General features: G+C 37.3%; 1 protein-coding gene across 9 annotated transcripts; it reads right to left on the bottom strand.

The window, feature by feature from the left end:
* Positions 1-641: 641 nt before the first annotated feature.
* On the bottom strand, positions 642-26974 carry LOC139715609 (uncharacterized). 9 transcript variants are annotated; one of them, XR_011709843.1, is made up of 7 exons: positions 25976-26959; positions 22801-22890; positions 17534-21324; positions 14194-17455; positions 13095-13159; positions 3932-3991; positions 642-3602 (listed from the first exon to the last, which is right to left on the bottom strand). XR_011709843.1 is itself a non-coding variant. In XM_071627170.1 (5 exons), the coding sequence occupies exons 4-5, from the start codon at positions 15382-15384 to the stop codon at positions 13151-13153; spliced, it is 1200 nt and encodes a 399-aa protein (XP_071483271.1). In that variant the 5' UTR covers positions 15385-17455; positions 17534-21324; positions 22801-22890; positions 25976-26959; the 3' UTR covers positions 5091-13150. The 9 variants fall into 9 exon arrangements, 1 of the variants encoding a protein (XP_071483271.1); XR_011709842.1 differs by having other exon boundaries at positions 13087-13159; XR_011709849.1 differs by having other exon boundaries at positions 1920-3602; positions 13095-14324; positions 14978-17455; positions 25976-26958.

Raw genomic sequence — 26974 nt, forward strand, 5'->3', positions numbered from 1 at the left:
TATAAAACCCTTCATACTGTTCTCACTCTTCTTTCTCACATCAATCTCATGATCAAGCGTTGACGTTGGTAAAGGGAGAGCTGATAAATGACACGTGTGCAGCATAGCAATGTCATGATGCATTCTTTCACTTCACACAAAATCTGTCACAATAAGAGTCTGTTTCTTACTCCTATTTCAAATGGTGTGACCAGACAAAGCAAATGTCTCCACAGTCATGTACAGCAATGTGTTCCATTTGCGTGTGCTTTCAAGTAAATTTTGTAATAGAGATTCACCTCTTTGTGTAGCCTTTGTGTGTGGTTGAATGTCATGTGATGTTCATTAGGTGTTGTACTTGCTGCAACAAAAATGAGGCTAAAGCAATCATCGGTTTTAGGTCACTGGTTACACAGAATTTATTCCTCTTTCTTTGGATACATACAATATACACATTTGAATACCTATGATTTTAGGGTGTGCACACTAACAGCAGGGGCACATCCAGGAATTCCTTAAAGGGGCGCTTTCACAAAACGAAATGGGGGAGGTGCACGTCCCTTTCATTTTTGCCATTTTATTTCTTTTGTTTTAACAAATAATGCAGAGCAGGTCACATGCCCGATGTGCTCTACCATACGCCCTCCCCTCCCCCCCCCAATTCCTTTTTTGAACCGTCACTGAACAGGTGTGTCAAACAAACTATAGCACTTGCATAAGCATATATGTCATTCTTTTGAAAATGAGTCACTGTTAAAGACATTACTCCAGCATTTCTTTTATCATCAAAGCACAAAGAATTACTGGCCTCACTTGTGGCCACCTTGAAGAAACTGACTTAACTGTCTGTGAGGTTCAATGAGGGTGGTCATTATCAACCATACTCTTGGTCAGCGCGTTCACATTGGTCCCCGCGTCGCGGGGACAGCCACAAGAGATCTTATCTTTTTTATGACTGACCGTTCACATTGGTATCTCATCTGTCCCCGAGCTGTGGGGGCATTTTGGGGCTTGGAGCGAGCTCTGCCACTTGAATCCAGGCATAGCGCATGCGCACATTTGATGACCACAGCTGGACGCTATCAATTGCGCCCCAAGGTCACTCTCCCCTCCAAATCTTGTCCCCGTACCCAACTTGCTTCGCGAGGACGAGGGGACAAGTCCCAGCGAGCGTTCACATTATGGTTTTTGAGGAGAAAATCCCACAGCTCAGGACTTTCCCCGCGTCGCGGGGACCAATGTGAACGCGGGGATAATCACTCATTCATTTTATATCACATTGTGTTACGGAGGTTAACTTGGCCTAACGAACCATCATAACCACTAAAAATACCCAGACTCTCAAACAAGGTGTTTGGTCGATCTCGGTCATCTTGTCAAACTCGTTACTTGTACAAAAATTGTATTTACATATTCCTCCGCGAAACAATAAAGTGCCTAGAAATGATAGTAGGGCCTACTATGCACATGTATCTGTAACACTTTCCCCCCCCCCCCCCAAAAAAAAAAAAAGAATGCATTTACATTTACAACACAAACACAGACTCTTACCTTGGCACAATATTTTGGAACAGTATTGTACATTCCTCTTCCAATTCACTCTTGCAAATGCATGAGTTAACCATGGTTGCTGTATTGTTAAGAAAACATAAACAAGGTATGCTATGGCTATATCATCATCAGAACCTGTGATAAAACATGTACGACTTTAGTACCATTCAACTTATACCAATCTAACACTCTCGTGAGTTACTGCTGCTTTGTTAATTACAGCATACTGGAATTGCATGTAATTGAGCAACACTGAATACTGCAATGTCATGTCATGCATACAAACAATGCACAATATAACAAAGTTACATGGTTTCATCATTAGAACATACTTGTACATAGAAATCAGTTTTACACTGTCATATCAAATGATTAACCTGTGTACAACGATTATAAACACATCATCTCTTCTAAAAGCAACTGCATATAATCCAACTAATGTAATCATATTACCTACAACCAAAATATCATATTCCATGATATGTGACCTGCATATCCCAATTACCTATAGATGTTGTGTCAGCATCTATTGAAACTGTCGAAACATCAACAAACTTCATACCTGATCATGTTTGTGAAGGCTTCAAATGTACCTGAATGAGATATCCTTGATGATAACCTGTGTGTACAAATAAGTGAGTGTATACCTGGATACATCCTGGTATAACACAGTCAGCTTAAATATATGCTGGTTGGTATGTTGGATCAACTGTGAAATACTGGACACCTTTACCAAGGCCATGATTGAGCTATAACAATGAGCAAAAGCTATGTACATGTATAACTATATGATTTCTGTACCTAATACTGTAAAAGTGGTTTCTTTTGCAGTAGTTTTATTTTCGCGCTTTTTGCGCTTTGAGGTCGAACCGCGAATTTAACATCACGCGAAAATGTTTTGAACTCGTCGCTTGTTACAACGCTACATTACCGACCGCGAATTTAAACACACGCGAAAAAGTTGGCACCGATGGAAACCGCAAAAGTTTCTGTATGCGAAAGAAAACACTTTTACAGTACCATATACATGCTAAATGGATCCAAAAGGCAACATCCAATCAACTTAGGGTATATGCCACAACAAATTCAACCAATACCTGTACATGTACAAGTATGAAACTTCAAATACCTGAACTAAACCTACATTACTCAATACACCACATTCTCTATACAAACAGCAACACTACCTGTTTGAAGTTATTTTACCAACAACTCACATTCTTGACAACTATTGATGGCTACCGTAACTTAACACAGCCTTCATAATGTCTTCTTTTGGAAAGTGACTTTTTAAAGCACAAATATAGCTTGCTGTGTTTCCGCACTTACACAAACATGTCTGAAAATACTTCCATATTATTGTTATTTACACACTCAAAGTGCCATTCATGCTGTTGGCATCACAATTATAGTGTATGCAACATACATACATATTGATGTACACACTGTCCTGAGTACTTGCAAAAACAAAATTACACCAGTTGAAAGTGTTACAAATATAAAATACACTTGCACAATTGTTGCATCTGGCAACGAGACAAAATATTGAGATGTCTCAATTAAGCATGAGAAAGGGTGTCTGTGACAATGTTTTCCTTTCCGCGAATGTACTTAATGTCAAGGTTATACTCCTGTAGGATTAAACTCCATCGCATCAGTCTCTGATTTTTGTTTCTCATTCTGTTGACGAATGTCAGTGGGTTGTGGTCAGTCCATACAACAACCGGTTGAGTTATGCTGCCCACATATACATCAACATAGCTGAGCGAAAGAATTAACGCTCAGGGTCTCCTTCTCAACGGTAGAATACTTCCGCTGGTGGGCGTTGAACTTCTTTGAAAAGTGGCAGACTAGTCTGTCCACTCCATCGTCATCAGCTTGCATCAACATGGCGCCTGCTTCGACATCGCTGGCATCGACAGCTAGGCTGAAGCCTTTCTTGAAGTGCGGCGCTGCCAATACAGGACCACTCGACAGGATTGCCTTCACTTGGTCAAACGCAGACTGGCATGTGGCTGACCACTAGTACTTCATATTCTTCAGCTGGAGATCAGTCAAGGGTGCCACAACATCTGAGAAAATATGGCAAAAGCGACGGTAATATGTGGCCGCCCCAATGAATCTCATGGAAAAAATTTTTTTGACAAGCACTTACAGTAAAAGAAACATGACTAGAAAGATTAAAAAAAAACTGAATAATTCAAAACAATTCTGTACAGGTGTACATACATTTTTGAATGGACTGCATTTCATAAAACTCCAAAATACACATTCTATAGAGATAATTACAATGAGTAGCTGAACACTGAGTAACATTGAGAGCATGTCTTTTACAAAAGTTATAGTGCCTATCTTACAAGATATTATATAAATGGGATAGCAGAAGAAAAGAAAAACTTACCTCTTAAGACAGTTGGATGAAAGCATGGACATGTCAGGCACAAACACAGACCAGTTCAACCTTCATCAGGCAAAGGAAAGCCATTAAAATATTACATGCAATAGTCCAAGACTAAGGTGTTATTTCATCAGCTCCTTGCATTACAATGGCTGGCAAAGACTAATTTAAATCATAGCAATCAAGTAATTCAAAAGCTGTGCTACACATATACCACATACATGATAGATTGAAATCTTGTTATACGTGATCAGTCAAAGGTGTCACTCTGTGTATTGGCAGTCTTACATGTATGAAGTATTCAATAATGTACATTACAACACGTGAATGCACATCACGATTTTGCATAAGATACACAATTCTTTTTACATTACTTTCTTTCCATTGATTTTCTTCTGCTCTTTATACTTATCATACCATAAAACAAGCTTTTCCTTAGAAGCATTTGATTTTCTGAATGAATAAAGGAGCCTACATTACACTTTTGAAAAAATCATAATGGAAAATCAAGTTTCAAAAAGTGAAAACAATAATTCTATGGGCAATGTTATATTTCTTTTCTACATCAGTTGTTATGTCTCTTCTTTGTCGGTTCTATTTCATTTCTATACCTGTTTCATTTAGTTTTAATACATTTCAGTTTAGGATTAGAGTATCTATCAGTCATTTCTGCAATGCTACAATTGTTGTCTCTTTCTTTCACCTTGTCATGCATTACCAAAAAAGGAATAAATCAAGAAAAATCAAAGATCATTGTTTCTGTCATATTATGTCTTGTCTATTCAGTTGTTTTGAAGTTAGTCTTGTCACTTTTTGTCTTGTAATGCTACTATTTTCTGTTCACTAGTCTTGCTTACGTTGTTCAGGTCTCGTTTCATATTCACAAGCATATTTTGAGTGCATCCCTCAATTCTTTGCACTTTTGGTCATTGCATATTATTAGTAGCAGACATTGTAATGGACAAGCGTACATGTCAATGGATAACGTGTCTGGCTGTCATTATTGTTGTATACTCTACTTATCTCACATTGTTCTGTTTACCTTATTCTGTATTACAAAATGAAATACAATTTGTATATATATAATGAAAATACATTCTAAGTGATTTGAGTATACATTGTATGTGAAATTACTTTGAATACACAGACAATGTTACTCATAAAAAGAAAATTCATTAAAACTGAATTCTAATAGCCTCATGATAACTGTAGTAGAGTGGAATAACTTCAGTGTGAAGTGCATCAATACCTATGCTATATACATGATCAATCAATGTGTCACCTTCTGTAGTAGCGTCAAGTACATGTTGTTGATATCCATAAGAACACATCAATTTATGCACACATGAATCACTTGAACCTTGTCTCAGATTTTCATTGAAGTCACCAATAACTATGCATTTTGTACTTCTTTGCTGCAATTCTATGAGTAATCTCTTCAGTTTCTCACAAAATTGTTTCTTGTCATATCTAGGAGGTCTATATATCACTGAAATGAGAAATGAAGGACAAGTTACAGCAAATGTAATATATTCTAGATTATTGACATGTAAATCCAGCCTACTAATAGATTTGATTTTACTGTACACTGCAACTCCACCATGTGCTTGATTTTTCAGTGCAGAAAATAAAGGACTTTCATCTGAATAAGATTTTGACCGAGGCTGATTGTACATTTTAAACTGATCTAAATTCACATCAAAAATGTCATCATTAAGCCAAGTTTCAGTTAAACAAATAATATCAGAATTTCCAAATAAGAAATTTGATTGCATATCTTTGAAATGTGCTTTAAGACCTTGAATGTTATGTAACATTATACTCATACTTGCAATGGAGACATCTTTGTCAATGTTCTTTTCATCAACAAATGTTGGCATGCTCTCCAAGCTTTCTTTAACAACTGGATTGCAATACATAACTTTTGGATCAAAATCTTCAATTGTTAGTCCACATAATGATGTAACACGGCTCAGAGCTACATATGCTTGTCCGGGCAAAAATATATTTTTCAGAGAAACGACAGCTTTTTCCATCGTCATGCCTTGTACTTTATGTATGGTGCATGCGTATGCTAATTTCAAGGGAAATTGTTTCCTAGTATATTTTTTTCCAATTGATTCCTGTTGCCTTTCTATTGACTGAGTTCCTACTCTTTCGTTGTCAAATTTTACCAGCACACTTGTAGGTCGTGCATTTTCATTTACTCTTACTATGTCAGTTACAGTGCCAATGCAGCCATTTGATAAACCTTTGCTCACATTCACATTTTTGATAAGCATCACTCTAGAATTTTCAGCAATCCAAAGATATGCTGGCAAAGAAGCTTTTGTACATCTCCGTGGTTTGTCACATGTGTTATTTTTACCCTCATCACTGAGTTCAGAATCTTCTGCATCAATACAGATGATATTTGTGCATTTCTTGTGAAGCATTATTTTATTCCAGTCATTTACTTGTTTGTTTGAAGAATATATATGCAATGCATCCTCACATTGTTCTCCAGTTTGGCATGATTGAAGAACTGCTATATCATCACTAGATAATTCATCTTTCTTTTCTTTTATCCTTAATTTGTTCAAAAGAACAGCAAACTTTGCATCATCCTTTTGTCTCATTATTTCATCTAAGTTAATTATAGAGAAGTTGTCTGTCCATAAAGAACTTTGCAGTGTATCTTTATACAAAGGAGTACCTTTTACTGGGGGTAACTGATAGAAATCTCCAACTGCAATAACTGAAACCTTTCCAAATGGAGCATCATCACGTGTCTGCTTTATTTGCCTTAAACGTCCATGTATATACCACAATAGCTTCTGATCAACCATTGATATTTCATCAATTATTAGTATCTGCAGTTGACCCAGCTGATTACGTAGATGACTTATCTTTTCTTCTCCAAGCGGTTGGTATGGCAGTGTAGCAGAAATGGGTATGGACAGAGCATTATGAATAGTACTACCATCAATGTTGTAAGCTGCAATTCCAGTTGGAGCTACTTTCATAATTGAAATATCATCTGGATTATGCATCATTCTGCTAAGAATTCTTGTCCCTTCATTACATATGCATTTCACAAGATGACTTTTTCCTGTTCCAGCACCACCTGTCACAAATATCTGAAATGGTGTAGGTTCTTTTCCATTAACTCTGTCAAGACACCATTGTCGTATTTTGTAGAACACTTTTTGCTGCTTGCTATTTATAGTTCTTAATAAGACATTACTGTCTTCTTTCGAAATGCTACATGAGCGAAATTCTATGCCGTATGACTCTTTCTCCTGAGATTTAGACTCAAGATCTGGGATTCTAAATTCATTGTCAGTATCTTCAACTTCTTCATGGATTTTAGCTGTTTCATGTCTTTCAATTTCTGTTTCTGGACAGAGTAATCCCCATGCATCTTCTTGTGGACCAAATTTCTCAAGATATTCTTGTGCTTGATCAATTATATCAGCATTTTTTTGAAACTGCCTGAGATTTTCATTGACAATAACTTTGACACTTTCCAGGTTTTTATTATACATTCGTACAGATCCAGTTTCGTAAAATTCCTGATATGTCAAAAATTGATTAGGTTTTAACTGTTTATCAGTGCGGAATGGCAAATATAGTTGCAATATACTCTGATAATATTTCTCTGGGCTTACAGTCGGTGAAAAACGAGGATATCTCACTACAGCATCATTGGTTCTTGATCGTTTTTGTACAAAGCCCAGCTGATCTCTCAATTTGAACACATTCTGTTTCTGTTTCTTACCCTTCATATCAGATTCACTGAGCAGTCTATACTTTGAACAAAATGTGGCTAAACACATATTTTCAAATTCAAAACTATCAGGTCGGGCTTTATATTTATCAATTCTGTTTGGCATCCATGGACTCCTATCATCATCGTCTCGTCTGCTTTGAATAATACTCAATGGTAAACTCATTCTTACAGGGTTTGGTCCAACAGGTATAAACTCTACTTTTCTTGAGCATTCTTTCAATCTCAGGCTACAAACACGATACACACTTTCTTGTGCTGAAACTTCACGGTTTTGCATATACACATGTCCTATTTCCTTCATACTTTTTCGAGCATCTTCATTGCCCTCTTTCATTTCACTTTCTGCATTTTTCAAGAGCAAACTCATCTCTCTTTCTGCTTTTGACATGTATGACACAACATAAACAATGCAGGCATACTCATTTGTTATATACTGCAAATCCATATTGGCATTCCAAGCTCTGAGTAAGAATGGATTATATTGATTCACCCATATATCTTTTGGATTTCTTCTCATGACTATATCTTCTTTTGTAGCTACAGCATTATAGGCATCTTCAAATTCCTTTTGAGACATGCCAAGAACTTCAAAGAGCTGTCTCGCATTATCACATTTCCCTTCCATACATGATGAATTCTTTACTGTAGACAGAATATCTTGAGCTTCATCAGTAACTTCTGGATTATCATCAGGCTTCACAACAAATGTTTTCTCAGAAGGTGGTCTTGGAAAATTAAATCTACAAGAAGTTCCCTTTTTCTTGCATGATTTTGAATGTTTCTTTGAGTGAAGCTGAACATTCTTCACTATTTCATATAGTTCCTCATCTTCATCCTCACATGGAATGTTGCAGGATATGTATTTATCAACAAAATCTGTGACAGTTTCATCTTGGTCAATACCCAAGTTAGGTGCATTTTCAACCCAGAATAAACAGTGTGTGTGTGGAGATCCTCTTTGTTGAAATTCAATTCTGTAGAAGTAGTCAATTATCTTGCCAATAGGTTCTGCCTCGGAAAGAATCACTTTGTTCAAAAATGCATGAAAGCGTTTATCAAACATACGAGATACTGTCACTGGATTTGACTTTAATAAATTACACTTATCTGTCCAATCTAGATCATTTGCTTTTCTTCTATCACCTTGTTGATGTAGCAATGTATTAATAACTTCAGGCCATCTCATCTCAGCTGAGGAAAATGATGCAAACCATGTAGGTTTTCCAAGTTGTCTAACCATTGCTAATACATCTTTCTGTGTAGATTGCCAGTATGGAGGTGTTCCCCGTATTTGTTTCAGAAATTTGTATCCTTTATTCGAATCCAGTATCTCACGAACCTTTCTTGCATCTTTGAGATCTGAAGACTGCATCGATGTGGGATTATCTATTTCCTCTGAGCTTTTTCTGACAGCTATAGAAACATTAGAAAGTATTTGTTGCAGTTCATAAATACACTGAGCATAGAAGATATATTCTGTATTTTTTGCAAATCTGTTGTCTACATGCATCAGACGATTATGTAAATAACGACCAAGTGTTATGTCAATGTACCTAGTATCATGAAATGTTGGCTGGCCTGTTGGAAATAGAGCAGGAAAACATTTTGCCTCATTACTCTCATCCATCAGCAGTGATACAGGACTGTTCTTTTCACAAGGTGCACAACATATAATATCATCGAAAAATTGATCAAGCACTTCTTGCCTCATATCAACCTTCTGTAAACATGTGTTTAACTGAATTCCCTGTAACCGTCCAACTTGATCATCCTCTACATCATCGTCATCATCATTAATTTCACTTGAATCCAGCGGTTCAACACAAGCTGCTTGACTATTTTTCTCTGATAAATCAGAGCTCCATTCATTATTTATAGCAATATCAGAATACCACTTATTATTTTTCCTCAAATATTCCAATGCAGCTAGCACATTCTTTTTCTTGACAAACTGATATTCATAATGTCCTTTATATGACAGTTTCCTCTTCAGTTTTACACGAATTAATTGATCATCAGTCTCTGGTCGAGGTAATATCTTTACAGTTTCATCTGTGCGTGAAGGTACACAAACTGTTGGGCCATGTACTCCATACTGTCCTCCTTTTGGCAGGTTCAAAATTTTCATAAATGGAATGTTTAGTGCAATCAAATGTGTTTCCAACTGATTCAGATTTTCAAGTTCGGCAGGAATAGCATGTAATTCTAAGTTATTTCTGCTAGCTTCAGAAGGCATATTACCAGCTAATAATTTCCTGTGGCAAGTGTAACAAATCCATAAAGAATTTCTAGGTGAATTTACTATTTGACAGTCAACATCACAGTCATCACTGCATGTATGCAAGTACTCCTCTTTTAAGCATTTTGAATCATTATATTTTGCCTTCGTGCACTTCAATACTTGATTTCTGAATAATAATTTCAAACAGACACAACATACATATTCAGGGCCGTGTGAAATTATTTCCCTAAATTTTTTCAAAACATGATCACAATTTCTCATATTCATTTTTTCTCGCTTTTTTTGTTTCACATTTCTCAACGCAACCTGCTGTCTGTACACAAAATTTGTCTTGTACTTGATATTTGAAACTTTTCTCATAATTTTCTTACACCTCTCTCTAAATGATGCATTGTTTTGATATTTAGCTCTCCTCAGTTTCTTAAGCCTCTCTCGGAATAAAGCATTGTTTTGATATCTAGCTCTCCTCAGTTTCTTAAGCCTTTCTCGGAATAAAGCATTGTTTTGATATCTAGCTCTCCTCAGTTTCTTAAGCCTCTCTCTAAATGAAGCATTGTTTTGATATCTAGCTTTCCTCAGTTTCTTAAGCCTCTCTCTAAATGAAGCATTGTTTTGATATCTAGCTTTCCTCAGTTTCTTAAGCCTCTCTCTAAATGAACCATTGTTTTGATATCTAGCTCTCCTCAGCTTCTTAAGCCTCTCTCTGAATAAAGCATTGTTTTCATATTTAGCTTTGCTCAGTTTCTTAAGCCTCTCTCGGAATAAAGCATTGCTTTGATATTTAGCATTCCTCAGTTTCTTAAGCCTCTCTCGGAATAAAACATTGTTTTGATATCTAGCTCTCCTCAATTTCTTAAGCCTTTCTCGGAATAAAGCATTGCTTTGATAACTAGCCTTCCTCATTTTCTTAAGCCTTTCTCTGAATGTGGGATCCAAGGAGTACTTGTCTTTTTGCCTCTTCTTAATTTCCTCGTTCTTTTCTAACCTATAAGTTACATCTGTTTGATATTTTACTTTCTTTGCAGCTGCTTTTTTAAGTTTGCGGGATAGGTAAGGCTGATCATCTGATAAAAATTCTGTTTCTAACTGCCTTTGCTCATTTTTTTTCTTTTCTCTCTGTGCTCTCATTTGATCTCTATTTCTTTGTCGGGTAACATTAGCATTCCTTTTTTTTCTTTGTTTTTTCCTTTTTGTAGTCTGCATAGTAGTTTTAACTTCTTCAGATTCTTCAGTGTGCCTACTCATTTCAACTGCAGGTTCCATGTCATCCTCTAATACTTCATTGTTCAATACATTGATTTGACAATCACTGACAGGTTTTGTAACTTTCCTCTTTGTTGTGAGTTTTCTCTTTCTTGTCACAGGTGTTTCCATATCAGTAATATTTTGTGATCTTGACAGCTTTTGACATGAACCTGATTTTTGGATCGTTGGACATACAGATTCTACGACATCGTAATGATTGCCATTTGTGTGTTGCAAGTAAATACCTTTTTGTGATGTAATAATTCCAAACTGAAGTTTGCTCGCACCAAATAATTTCCATTTTGAACCATTATTTTCATATATATATATATCAGTATCTAGCAAATTTGATAAGGCCATTATTTCCAATTCTGTAGCCCATGTGCCATTGTTGAATACTCTTTCCTTTCCAATGTATTTTACAATATCTGTGTATCCTGATCTTAAAAGACTTACATAATCTTCCTTGTTTTGTAAAATATGTTTAACTATTGCTTTTCGAACATCACGGTGAGAATCTTCCTTGCCACATATAACATATGATATAGCTCTGTAAAAGCAATTTCCATCACCAGTAATTCTATAGATAGTCAATGGTTGTGACAGGATAGTAATATCATCCCTTTCTACCATATCTTTTTGCATATCATTACTGCTACATTTGTCATTAACCTTTATACCTAATTTGCAACAAAGCTTCTCTCTATCAGATTTATTCACAGGTCTGTACATGAGATCAATCTTTTTTATTTCTCCCACTTGTCTCACCTCAGATGCATCAATGTCCGCATTTACTGTCTCATCACATGTGTTTTGCAATGGAATTTGTGTCTCTTGCAGGTTTGATACCATTATTTGTTTTTGTGTCATTTTCCTCATTCTAACACTACATTTCTTTAATGTTAGGGTTTTAGTAATCTCACATGATAAATCATGACTTTCCTTCTTATTTTCTACACTTCTATCTGAATTCACATGGAATACAGGTAATTTCCCATTCAAAGTACTAGACAGAACAGTAGTTACACTTTCCACTGCGTCAAAATGATTGCCTCCAGTGAACAGAATATATATGGCTCTCTCAGTTGTTACTTTGTTGTAGTATCCAGGTTTCCTTGCAGACAGTATTTGCCAATTTTCTGTTCGATCATCATACACATATATATCACGATCTAGCATATGTGCCATTGAGCTAATATCAGTGTGACCAGCCCATGTTCCTAAATCCATCAATTTCTCTTGAAGAACAAAGTCCCTGACACTCTGATATTTCACTGTGTCTATCACATTTTTAAATAAATCACCCGTTTCCAGTAAATGTGCCACATTGGATTTCCTGAGAATGAAATGGTTTCTTTCGCTGCCAGTAACTACATGAGCAATACTTCTGTAAAAGCAGTTGCCATCACCCATAACTCTCTTGATATTTACAGGTTTCCCAATATACAAACTTTCATTTCTATCCTCCATTGATTCATTGGCAGTACCACTGTAACTGAAATTCAATTTATTGCACAAAGACTGTTTGTCTACGTATGTAATCGGCACAAATTTGAAATTTCGATCTCTTCTTTCTGTTGTCTTTTCAACTGAAACAAATTCAACTTCATTCTCATTCCCATAGCCATCACTGTTTACATTTACTCTGTTTTTCTTTGTTTCATTTTGAGTCTTACAGCTATCACTGTTAGTTCCTTTAACATGATCACAATGTTTTGAAATGTTGCTATTTTGATCATTTGTATTCCTCCATGCAGTATTTACTGAGTTTGATCTCTTGGAGCCACTAGTTGTCAATGCATTTTTCTTAGAATTGGATTCTAATGCCAGACCGGTTAGTTCAAACTGAGTAGTACGTAAATCACATGCCATTGATTTTGCCAAATTCAAACAGTGTACCTGTATACCTTGCCATGATGAAATGCTAAGCAAGACACTGCATCCATCTTGTACCAAGTACCCATCATGACTTCTGGAATGAGAATCAAATACATAATAACCATTGTCATGTGTAATGATTGCAAATGTACTCTCAGCAAAATTCATAAGACATGCATCATATCTGCATAGTTCTTGTTCTAAGGCTTGGCTCAATGACAAAGCACCAAAATTTGACAAATTGTTTTGATTTCCATCCAACACTCCATATTTTGATTCAGCATAGGTTATTTGAAATTTTTCATCCAGAATATGAAGTTCCTTGGGTAATTCATCTATCATTACAAGCTCTTCATTCAGTGGTGAATCCTTCTTTATGTAATAATACAACTCATTCCCAAGTGTCAGAATCTGATCAAGATCACGAGATCTCATTTCGATTCCATTCTTGGTTTGGGTGTAGAGAACTGCCACAAGGGAATTACATGCACATTGTTTGCCAGCAGTGTAACCAAATCGTTGATCACCTTGATTAAAATTTCCTTGTGCGATTGTTTTGGTCATAGGATATGATTGCCTTCTACCACATTCAGAACTTGAGAGTGAAACATGCTTACAGACGCGTTCTTCAGTCTCTAAATCACTTGCAGCTGGTTCATCATCTAATACATGTACTATTGATTCCTGTACATCATATGAATTGTGGTGGTCAGCACTTTTCGCAGAATCATCATTCATTACTATGCAGTCAGATGGATTAGTAGTTTTTTCACTTTCAGGCAAGAATATTGATTCATTACAAACTTCAGCACACTGTGTAGCTGAAACAGGTCTCTGACATGGAGAGTGAACACTTACATCTGTACAAGAATTCACAGGGAACAATTCCTTCACTGATATTTGTCTGTCACTTTCAACATCTTTTCTTTCACTGTAACATGGGTTCAGTTCATGCACATTGTGCATTCTGTCACGTTTCACTTTGGAGATATCATTCGAGCTTGTGTTGTCTCTACTTGTGGAATTACTGTCCTCATGGTCAGATGTTTCATTCTTACACAACTTTTCATTCTTTGCTACATGTTCTCCTTCAGGAATGTCAGGTTTGACCTTTCCATTATTACGCACCTGTGAGTCAGCATTTTTTTCCGGTAGCACACTTTGTCTGTTGATCTTGGTGAAACGACCTTTCTTTCTTGGTTGCCGTGCATTTCCACCTCCATAGAGCCTGTTCACATTCCAAACTTCTTTTTCAATGTCTGTGGAAGGGACAGAGGCACATGTAGTCTGATCACCATTCGGTACGCAACATTCATTACTCATATTCGGAGTGCTTTTAGCCACATCAGCCCAACTTCTCTGTGTTTTTGCATAGATCTGCTCAGTGTATTTTGCCATCACATGAGGTGACTGAACACACTTTGAATATACATTCAATACAGATTCAGTATATACCTGCAGACTATCATTTCGTTCTGTGTCCAAGTTTGCATTCACATTTTGCTTCACGAGTTTACCAGGTTCTTTTTGCTTTGTTTCTGCATTTGATTTCTTGCCCTTGCTGGTCTTGGCTCTTTTCTGTTTTTCAAGATAGTAGGCTTTCATTGCTTTGCCAATGTAGGTCACACCAGGTTGGAGAGGCACACCATTTACTGATCTCACTGAGCTCTTGTTAAAGGTCTTGGTCTTGGGATTGTCAGTCATTGTTTGGGATGTAGTCACTTTTGTCTTCCTTGATTTCACAGTTATCCAACCATCATCCACTGCAGTTTCTAATGGCTGAAATTGGCTCTTGGTCAGATTTGTCATGAAAGTCGAATCTGATTCATCTCTCTCACAATCTGCTCTTTTCTGCACACACACATTTGTCATTTCTAGAATTCCATTGTCCTTTCTTTTCACATACCGGTACCTCTTTTTCAGTCTCTTGCTTGGTTTCCTTCTCTGGTTGCAGCTCTTGCATGATGAATGTGAAACATCAGCACCAGAATCTTCATCACCAATGTCTTTGAGAAGCTCGTATCTGTTGAAATGACAGGGAATGCCAATTTTGTCAAAGATGCGATGGGCAATATTATTGCTTCCACATGCTGAACATATCCAAATCAACCTTGCATCACACAGTCTAGCCTCAGAAATAGTTCCTGTACACATCACATGAAACTGCTTGCCACAATCCTCACATGGTACTCTGCTTTCATTTTCATTGATCACATTACAACATGCATCACATTCACTGACCTCTAGATTTCTCAAGTCACAACTATGGAGGATATCTAGGATATCACCAATAACATTCTTGAATTCACTTGCTTCCATTGTCAAACTACAGGGCTTTGAAAGTAGGTACCTATTACCAAATAAATGTACTGTTCAATCAATATATTCCTTGAATCACTATACTTATATGAATCAGGTCTACCCCTGGTACTCTGTATTGCAATTGACAACAAAATTGTAGAATTGTATTGCCTTGAAAGCTAATATATACGTGAACTGTATTACACTGTACAATGTACTTGCAATGAGGCTGTGACACCAGTCCTTATAATGTTTCTACCAACAGGTGGCGCTTCTTATCTACCGAGAAAAATTATTTGTACAAGGTGTGTTGTTTAATTAGTTACTACCAACAGGTGTCGCTTTTTGTCTGCCAAGAAAAATTATTTTGTGCAATGTGTGTATTCTTAATTGTTTTCTACCAACAGGTGGCGCTCTTTGTCTATTACCTGCTAGTAATGGCTACTGCGGCAATTTCAGGAATGCGATTATAGCACTCGCACCTTTGCTTATCTTTGTGTACACCTATCTTGCCACCAGAAGAAGACTTGTATTGTCTACCGCAATAACGTTTATCACATATAATGCTTTTGTCTTAAGATGGCGCTCTTCAATTCTCTTTTACCGTAAATTCCCCACTCAAGACACCGTTTCTGAAGTGATGCAAGACTATATTTCTATTTTTAAATTTTCAGCAAACTTCTCGCCTCCTGTAAGAGAATTCTCTTTCAATTATGATTCTCTTCAATTCTGATTGCTTTATAGTTTTCACCTCCTTTACAGAATGCACTCTTTATTCAACACTCCTTAAAACTCTTTTGTTAGATTTCGACTCTTTTTCTCCTCAATTCTGACTCTTCCTCTCTTATTACTCTTTCTCTCTTTGATTCTAACTCTTTCTGTCTTTGATTCCGACTCTTTCTGCCTCTGATTCTGAGACTCTCTCTCTCTGATTCTCTTTGAAATTATTTCAAGTTCTTTCAAGATGAGTAGGATCAAAGATTCAGGTTTGCTGAAGATTCAAATTCAGTTAGAGCAGATAGAGTTTTATCTTTGTAATCACAGTCTTCTATTTGTGCAACTTTAAATATCCCAGGTTGGTTCCCTTTTTTTTACAAATTTGCCTATTTCTAAAGTATGTAATAGCAATTTTATAAGATTGTATTTACTCTAATCAAGCCCGTTTTTTCTCTATCACAATTTATATCCCAAGACAAATTCACAAATGACAATGTTTTTTAGTACTCATACTTTCAGATCTCTGTTTCTCCCTAATATCACTCTTTCCTCTTTTTAGTGTAATATCACTCTTTGTATTTAATCTCCAATATTACTCTTAACACTTATTCTGCAATTCCACCCCTTCTACTTATTCAGTTAAATCACTGGTTGCACTTTTTGTGTACTATCACTCTTTGCATTTATTTATTATGACTCTCTGCGCTTCTGTTCCAGTTTATATACAGGGGTTTCACTCGTTTCTTGTTTTCTTGATTGTATGTATACTTTCCAATTTTCTTGTTATATACAGGGGTTTCACCTGTTCTCCGGTTTTCTTGTTATACACAGGGGTTTCACCTGTTCTCCAGTTTTCTTGTTTTTTCAGGGGTTTCACCTGTTCTCTCGTTTATATACTTTCCAATTTTCTTGTTATATACAGGGGTTTCACCTGTTCTCCGGTTTTCTTGTTATATACAGGGGTTTCACCTGTTCTCCGGTTTTCTTGTTATATATACTTTCCAATTTTCTTGTTATATATACTTTCCAATTTTCTTGTTATATACAGGGGTTTCACCTGTTCTCCGGTTTTCTTGTTATATACAGGGGTTTCACCTGTTCTCCGGTTTTCTTGTTATATACACAGGGGTTTCACCTGTTCTCCGGTTTTCTTGTTATATACACAGGGGTTTCACCTGTTCTCCGGTTTTCTTGTTATATACACAGGGGTTTCACCTGTTCTCCGGTTTTCTTGTTATATACACAGGGGTTTCACCTGTTCTCCGGTTTTCTTGTTATATACACAGGGGTTTCACCTGTTCTCCGGTTTTCTTGTTATATACACAGGGGTTTCACCTGTTCTCCGGTTTTCTTGTTTTTTCAGGGGTTTCACCTTTCACCTGTTCACCTGTTTTCTCGTTTGTCAGGGGTTTCACCTGTTCACCTGTTTCTCGTTTGTCAGGGGTTTCACCTGTTCACCTGTTTTCTCGTTTGTCAGGGGTTTCACCTGTTCACCTGTTTTCTCGTTTGTCAGGGGTTTCACCTGTTCACCTGTTTTCTCGTTTGTCAGGGGTTTCACCTGTTCACCGGTTTTGTTTTACAGGGGTTTCACCTGTATCCTGTTTTGTTTTACAGGGGTTTCACCTGTATCCTGTTTTCTTATCCAGGGGTTTCACAGACCTGTAAAGAAAGAAAACAAAAAGAACATAAGCTTTGTTGAAATTATATTGTGGTTTCTGATCCTGCCTCCCAAAGTCAGGGGAAAATTATGCTGCCCTACGATCTAAAACTCTGAAATTTTCAAGTTTGACTGCACTATTACTAAGAGGTCACTATGGGTAACGAAATTATGGTGGCAAAATCAAACTGATGATATCTGCTCTTCATTTCTTTTTTTTTTTTTATAATATAACCGGGAGGGGTAGCCATTATATTAGAGCGGAAAAACTAATATCATTTTCTTCATTCACTCAAAGTTAGCTTTCGAAGTTACTTCCTTTTGTGACCTGAGGGAAGCATAATTTTCCGAGACTTTCTTACGCAATAACACTTGCTGTCTTCCAATATAATGTTTTGTCTTCTAGATCTCCTTTGACAATATATTCCTCATCAATATACATGTAGTATTACCAAAAGATGCATAAAGTTTTGACATATATCTGATGCAAAAATAAAAAAATAGATAAATTTGACTTCTGACTGGCAGGACACTAAATGTGGACTTCATCACTCTCATCAATTGTGAACAAAATTGACATAGCAATAAACAAATAATTGGGAACACATGACCTCAACATGACTATTTTTCCTCATCCTCATCAGCACACTTGATATAATGACCATGATCATGTATACCAATGTACCAAGGGTGACACGACATTTGCTCCAGTCTACATATCTCGAAACATTAAAGGGTAAGGTCAAGGACATGATTTCATTTTTTGTTCAGAACAATGCAAAGTTTAGGATTAGGGTTAGCATTACAGTTAGCGTTAGGTTTAGGGTTATCATGGCAAAAGTAGACCGGAGCTACTGTTGCGAGAGCAAATGTCATGGAACCGTACCACATTAGAACATGATTCATGCAGAAATAAATAATTGAGAGGTACTGAAACAGTTTGTCTTCCAGACCCTAGCGCCCTCTCTCAACGGTATTTTAAAAATATTTTAAAGACATCAATGCACTTATTTACAAATTTACCAACTGAATATCATAAGTTACATGAAGACTATATTCTGTAATTTTCAACGCATTCCATGCAAGCGAACTGATTTTATGGCAAAGAGAAGCTTTCATTATTTTTGTTGGAAATGCCAGCAAAAATTATTTGTTATATAAAATTGCAAAATCTAACCCCGTAAACACATTTTTGTTTTTCATCCCCCTCACAGTTGTTTAAGATATAAACATTCAAATAATATATGAATAGACTGGAATGGTGACATGCTACCTTGATGGAATTTATGAATACTAAGGACAGGCCTTAAACAAAGTGCCAATTTCATGACAAAGTCAAAGTACTTTTTTATGCAAAATGATAAAGTAAAAATAAGGTCCTTTTGTCACAATCTTAACAATTCAATCAAAGTTTTTGGTACCAATGGCAAAGGTATTGGTATCAACGACAAAGGTAATTGGTATCAATTTAATGGCAGAGGTTACTGGTATCAATTCAATGGCAAAGGTAATTCGTATCAATGGCAAAGGTAATTGGTCTCAATGGAAAAGGTATTGGTATAATGGCAAAGGCAAGTATATTCCATCTTACAATGCATCTATTGTGAGTGCTACAGTAGTCTTCACGGATCTGAACAATCCAAAGTGACACACAGCAAACTAGGAAGCAGTGTGCTGATACATTTGGATTGTACTACTCATATCAGCAGGAATGTGAACAAACTCTTGGCATATTTCTGAATTGTGCTTACACACACCTTTTTACTAATTAATATGACATAATTTTTAATTAGCCAAATGGTTTTAGAGCTACACAAGTCTCCCACTTCACCCTTTGTCCCACTTGACCCCAGTCTTCCCTATTCCTTTACAGCAATACTAACCCTATAAACAAGGGATTTTGTAATCTCAAGTCAGTACACATTGCCAGTAATTTGAATCAACCATACAACAGTAGTGTAGTTTGGCAGTAGGCTATAAAAAATTGATGAAAACAAGCACAACTGGTGTAGGGCCTACACACAACACAGTGTACACCACTTAAGTGATGTCAATGTGTGCTATATTCCATTTGTCATCACCCACTGCAAAACTTGCACTTGTGTCCTTAGAGTACATTAAAACCCTCGTAAACAACTTGAAGAAGGAAACATTTCCTTTATAAACAAGACAATTGCCAAAATGTCTCTTGTCCGTTTGCACAGAATAGAAAAAATTCTAACTCTCAAAGTTTGGTAACCCATGTCTGTGACCTTTAACCTTGTAATGACCTTCAACTCTCCAAGAGATATCTACCAAATAAGATTCGTTCCAAACAGACATGTCCGTCAAGAGCTGTGAGAAATTACCAAAATGCACCCTAAAAAACATGACTTTGGCCCCTAAAAGATCATTGACCCCTGCCTGTGACCTTCAACCTTGTGGTGACCTTCATCTCCCAAGGAAACATTTACCACCTAAGTTTGGTTGCAAACAGACATGTCCATCAAAAGTCATGAGCCATTATCGAAACACGCCATCAAACACTTGTCTTCAGCCCTTAAAGTTCATTGACCCCTGCCTGTGACCTTTGACCTTAAGGTGACCTTGCTGTTTAGTAAAATGTGTAACTTTCCATAACCACTCTACCCTCCAAATTTCATTAAAATTGAACCCCTCAGTACAGATATTCCAGTTTTTGTAGCGTTACAGACAGACGACAGACAAGCCGACAATGGACGGTCGGACGCTGCACACAATCCCTTAGTCCCGCCCCTCACCTCCAATGGGCTCAACAAAAACCTACAATAGGCAATCACGTACAACTCAAATGAAGTCGTTCAGTGCCCTGTTCCATCTCTCATGAACCCAAGGTAAAACTGCACGATTAGTCTATTGAAGATACTGGTATCTCACAATAGACTACACAAGCCTGATTCTTGTCCAAAAAAAAAAAACTGCAATAACTTATTCTCCTAAAGTGAATAATTGTACATCCTGCATAACCTTTAGTCACTACCAACAATACGCAAGTATTTACTTTAGTGGGATATACTATAGTGCAATGCCAGTTATCATAAACACCAATGGCAGACATATTCCTTCACAGGAATACTACATATTGCGCAGTGTTACGTCACATACTGCCTGTATTTTAAAGCTACCATGTAGACCTTACTGCAGTTTGGCACTAGGATGATGACTGATGAAATAACATCCAACTGCTGCACACAGATCACAATCTGCACCCCTGTGTGGTTTATTCAGTCTTTTAACACCCCAGTGCAAAACTGCACATGTGTCCTTGGTACATTAGCCTGCTAAAGATGAGTCCCAAGTATACTCAGTCTGGCGTCTAAGGAAAAAGCATTTTATATCAATATCAGTTCATTTTCATAAAAGAAATACTGCTATCTCCACAGTAGACTGCTCAATTCCAACTCCTGCCAAAAAATAACATTTGTACCTAAAGTGTTAAGGGTAATCGGCAATGCACAATAATTTAGCCCGCTAAAGTGAATTACCCAAACACTATACCACTTTGCTCTGTCCACAAAAAAAAAAAAACCCGAATCCTCCACAGATCCAAATGATGATGAGGAATTCTGAAACAAAAAACAAAAATGCTATTATTCAATAAAATATATATCTTTTCTAATATAACATGCAAACATAAGTAACGTTTGAATATCATAACAATCATGAATAATTAACATTCCAGTATTCTTGGTTTTGACATAGACTGTCTCTAATGTATCGCATGTTGAATGGCCCAAACTTCTACACTGTTTGCTACTGAAACACATGAAGTAATAGTATTGCAACTCATGCCTTTCTGACTTGACAATATACCACCTAAATTTGGATCCAAACAGACATGCCCGTCAGAAGTTATGAGAAATTATCAAAATGCACCCTAAACAACTTTTTGGCTCCTAAGAGTTCATTGACCCCTGCCTGTGACCTCCGACCTTGTGGTTACCTTCATCTCCCAAGGAAACATTTACTACCTAAGATTGGTTGCAAACAGACATATCCATCAAAAGTTATGAGCCATCATCGAAACACGCCATAAAAAAACTTGACTTCCGCCCTTAAAGTTCACTGACCCCTGCCTGTGACCTTTGATCTTAAGGTGACCATGCTGTTTGGTAAAATGTGTAACTTTGCATAACCACAGTACCCTCCAAATTTGATTAAAATTGAAGCCCTCAGTACAGATATTCCAGTTTTTGTAGCGTTACAGACAGACGACAGACGAGCGGATAAAGGAGGGACAGACACTGCACACAATCCCTTAGTCCCGCCCCTCACCTCCAATGGGCTCGACAAAAACCTACAATAGGCAATCACGTACAACTCAAATGAAGTCATTCAGTGCTCTGTTCCATCTCTCATGAACCCAAGGTAAAACTGCACTATTAGTCTATTGAAGATACTGGTATCCTCACAATAGACTACACAAGCCTGATTCTTGTCCAAAAAAAAAAAACTGCAATAACTTATTCTCCTAAAGTGAATAATTGTACATCCTGCATAACCTTTAGTCACTACCAACAATACGCAAGTATTTACTTTAGTGGGATATACTATAGTGCAATGCCAGTTATCATAAACACCAATGGCAGACATATTCCTTCACAGGAATACTACATATTGCGCAGTGTTACGTCACATATTGCCTGTATTTTAAAGCTACCATGTAGACCTTACTGCAGTTTGGCACTAGGATGATGACTGATGAAATAACATCCAACTGCTGCACACAGATCGAAATCTGTACCCCTAATATGATGTCACTGTGTGCTTTATTCAGTCTTTTAACACATGTACCCCAGTCCAAAACTGCACTTGTGTCCTTCATACATTAGCCTCTTGAAGATGAGTCCCAAGTATACACAATCTGGGGTCTAAGGAAAAAGCATTTCACATCAAAATCAGATCATCATCTAAAAAAAAAAATACTGCTATCTCCACAGCAGACTACCAAATCCCAACTCTTTCCAAAAAACAACATTTGTACCTGAAGTGTTAAAGATAATTGGCATTGCACAGTAATTTAGCCCGCTAAAGTGAATTACCCAAACACTATACCAGGAAAATGACCACTTTGCTCCGTCCACAAAAAGAAAAACCAAATCCTCCACAGATCCAAATGATGATTAGGAATTCTGAAACAAAAAACAAAAATGTTATTATGCAATAAAATATATATCTTTTCTAATATAACATGCAAACATAAGTAATCTTTGAATATCATAACAATCATAAATAATTAACATTCCAGCATATTTGGTTTTGACAGACTGTCTCTAATGTATCGCATGATGAATGGCCCAAACTTCTACAATGTTTGCTACTGAAACACATGAAGTAACAGTATTGCAACTCATGCCTTTCTGACTTGACAATATTCGCATGAAACAATGAAAAATTACCTGAAAATTTGTGCAGTTTTGATAGGATACCTAACAAAAATACTAGTCCAAAACTCTTTAAATAATGTCAAACATTTTGAAGGATATTAGGACAGAAACAGAAAAGAATAAAACCTTGTTTCATAATTATTAATAATATTTAAATACTGTAAAACATGATATATTGGCGGCACGAATTTTTCGCGAATTGGAACCGACAGCCTTTTTCGTGGCATGAAATTTTCGCGAAGTGCCACTGGCGTTCAATGCATGTAGTGTAAACAAGGACTTTCGCGTGCATTTTAATTTCGCGATTCTTGGCGCTCGCGAAATTAAAGTGCACGCAAAAATTTGTTTTACAGTAAGAAAATTCGGGCAAATGATATCTATTTTCGGGCAAGTGTTTTGCAAGTATCAAAATTACCTAGCCTAATCAGGCAATTGCCCCCCCCCCCCCCCAAAAAAAAAAAAAAAAAAAAAAAACCAAGAAATTGTGTACCACCCTGAAACTGCCCTAATTATCCATTAAAGGGGAAGTTCAAGACTGGAACGGAGTTTGCAAATTTCCTAAAGAATCTTAGGTACGGTAATTATCCCAATTCCAATAAAGATACATTTCTGACAATTAAGAACTCGTACCTAAGTACAATGTAGTCTCTTCCCCTGTATGCCCCCTAAAAAAAAGGAAAAATGAAAGGGAGAAATGTTGTTTTTCGTATTTTATTACCACTTTTAAATCATTCTGATTATCTGCGCCACGTCATCCTCTAACCCTAAGGAGTCCATGAAAGAGTCTATGACTGAGCTCATCATATTAGGTTGATCACGTCACGCTCACTCTGTTCTAGGTTTCTGCTTACGTGCCTACCTCTGTCAAGCAGAGCTACCAAGTCTCACGCATGCTGCGCGAGACTCTAGAATTTAGGGGCCATCTCACAATCTCATGCATGACACCCATTTTTCTCACGCATAGGGCGAAGTCTGCAACTTGGACCTATAATAATGAGCATAGCTCAAAAGATTTAAGTGATAGTTGCAATTGAGGGTATATTTCCCTTTTGTCTGTCAAAATAAGAAAAAAAATAATCACTGAAGTGTGCACCTGACCGCACCATTAAGAGCAAAAAATTGAAAAAGCTCCCTACCGTGGGAGGCCACAGGAAGGAAAAACCCTCCCACACCCTCACTCGCGCGCACATTCGCACGCCGAGATACCAAGTTATGAAAATCTCACTCATAAAAATTGTTTGAACTTGGCATCCCTTGTCAAGTGGCAGTGTACAAGATAAATTTCCCTCCACCATAATGGAGTGTGTGCAGTGCATCTATGTACAGAGCATCTATTCACAGGGATGCCAAGTTCAATTTTTAGCTCTTAGACCGTTCTAGTCTTAATGGCACGATCAGGTGCATAATAAAGCGACCATCTTTTCTTTTACTTATTTTGAAAGACAAAAGGAAAATATAGGCCTAGACCTTATGTCTACCTTCAATTGTAACTATCACTTTAATCCTTTGAACCATGCTCCTTATTATGGGCCCTAATTCCAGACTTTGCCCCATACGTGAGAAAAATGGGTGCCATGCGTGAGATCGTGAGACGACCCCTAAATGCTTGAGTCTCACTCACAATGCGTGAGACTTGGTAGCTCTGTATTCATATCATGCACAGAAATCACTGCTATTACACCACATAAATACGCCCTCTATCGATCTGTTAGCTAAGAAATGGCGTCCGTATTTCGCCCATGGACCTACTGACGTACGTTCTACTATTGACCGAAAGATCGGTCTGTATCTGTCCGTCGGGGAATGTTCCGCGGAGACTGCGTCTGGCTTCACGGATCCCCTCCGTATACAGACCGAAGTCAATGATTGCGGCTCCTGTGTGGAGCAGTCGCGCACAGATCAAACGTTACGATAAACCAAATTTCAGACAGCTTTTTTACATTCAAACAAGTATGACATGACATGACACATTATGCAGCAATATTTGGGATAAATTTCTCACATTGTGCAATCGAAATACTCACATAACCTCGGTTATAATGCAGAAATTTTATCGATATCGCAACATCGCCGTTCGCGAGCAGTAAGTCGCCATTTTGAATCTGTAACAATTGCTAAGCCAATCACATGCGAGGTACGTGTTTTAGTAAAACAAACACGTAGAAACTACCTCGCATGTGATTGGCTAATAGATTCATAGTGTATGTTTCTGCAGTTTGAATGTGACGACGCGACAGGCTGTGTTTTACGTTGAAAATTCTCCTAAAATGTTGGATTATTCATTAATCTGGTGAGTGTAACCTATTCATAAAAAAATAAATTCACCATACAAGCTTAAATTTGCCGACCTAGGGCCGTGAATTAGACGCAATCGAGAAGGGTGAGGTACCTCACCCAATTTTCCATAGAGACAGTGGTTAAGAACATCCACACAGCAATGGGTACTGCAACCTTCCGTCTGTCTACGGGGGACAGCGTTAATGGCAAAATATAAAAGAGTCCTCCGGACAGACGGATCTTTCTGTCTAGTTCTACTACTACCCCTAAATCACTATCTCTTTGGAATTGAATGGAACTTAGGCTTCTTACAAATCTCACCTTGCCCATAGATTCAGGTAACATGGTCTAACATTAAATTCTACGTAACTACGTTAGAAACCTTGCTTGCGACCAACAGCCTCATACGCACTACAACGTACATTCAGGGAGGTATCTCCCTTGATTTTACTTTAATAGCTGCGGGGGCCTGCATGTGGTGCATACGGTGGGGCCAGATACCAAGAATCGAGTAAGGGGGACAGTCTGTGTTTAGACATGCCTGTGCACCTACCTGGTATGGTACTCGAGCTGAAAACTCAGTGTCAAACAAAGGTCGTGTCTTAGGCTAGGAAGAAATTAGACGTAGAGTAGTCGTAGAAAGTTTACAGTTACCATCACACCATAGCTTTACGTACGTCGTGATTGCATACAAAGTACTGTAGCACATCGTACCACTGTAAACACGCGTACTGTATACACGTACACGGTATAGGGATCGGAGAACATGTGTGTACGTGTATAGAGCGCACGCAGTTTGGTAGGTACATAGGCGGAAGCACAGAACATCAGTCTTACAAGGAGTTCTGTGGGCTGAAGACGTTGTCACGCACAAACGCTCAAACTATGGCAAGCCGAGTGTATTTCCTAACCATTAACTACAGTTCAAATTTACGATCAGCTCGATATCCGAAAGTTCGTTATTCCGAGGGCTCTTTATTTTTCTTTCTTTCTTCCACTTTCTGTGCAATAAATCAACAACAACAATGGCTATCAACCACACATTCTCCACATGTTTAGTTCATGTCACGAACATAATTCCATGAAATAACAACTACTTGATCAGACACCATCTTGGGTAGGTAAATTATGGTCAAAGGTCAAAAATGTCTAATCGTGTATCTTGATAAATGCACGTCCTATCTTTCCCACATTTTGCACACGTAAGGAACATGTTGCAAGAATCATTTCATAAAATAACTTTTTGCTCAGATGCCATCTTGGCTGTGTAAAGTGGAATCAAAGGTCAAATGTAAATATTTTCCACACACACATGGACCTCGATAGATGTATCATCTCATAAAATAACGACGATTTGGTCTGACGCCATTTTGGTTGTGCAAATGAGGTATTATCTCTATGGGAGTACATTTTTTCTGGAAATTTTAGTACATGTCAAGCACATATATTTCTCATAAAGTAAGTGATTCATCAGACAATGTCTTTTCTCGGTAAATTAGGGTCAGTAGTCACAACATTTATTTCCGAATAAATCGGATCACCTAATTTGTCA

The sequence above is a fragment of the Diadema antillarum genome, unplaced genomic scaffold (assembly GCF_040938485.1).
Source record: "Diadema antillarum isolate AM-2024a unplaced genomic scaffold, OU_Dant_1.0 scf00000052, whole genome shotgun sequence".
Taxonomy (NCBI): domain Eukaryota; kingdom Metazoa; phylum Echinodermata; class Echinoidea; order Diadematoida; family Diadematidae; genus Diadema; species Diadema antillarum.

Excerpts from the sequence above, each read along its gene's own strand:
- LOC139715609 (XM_071627170.1), bottom strand. The coding sequence starts at position 15,384 with ATGGAAGCAAGTGAATTCAAGAATGTTATTGGTGATATCCTAGATATC.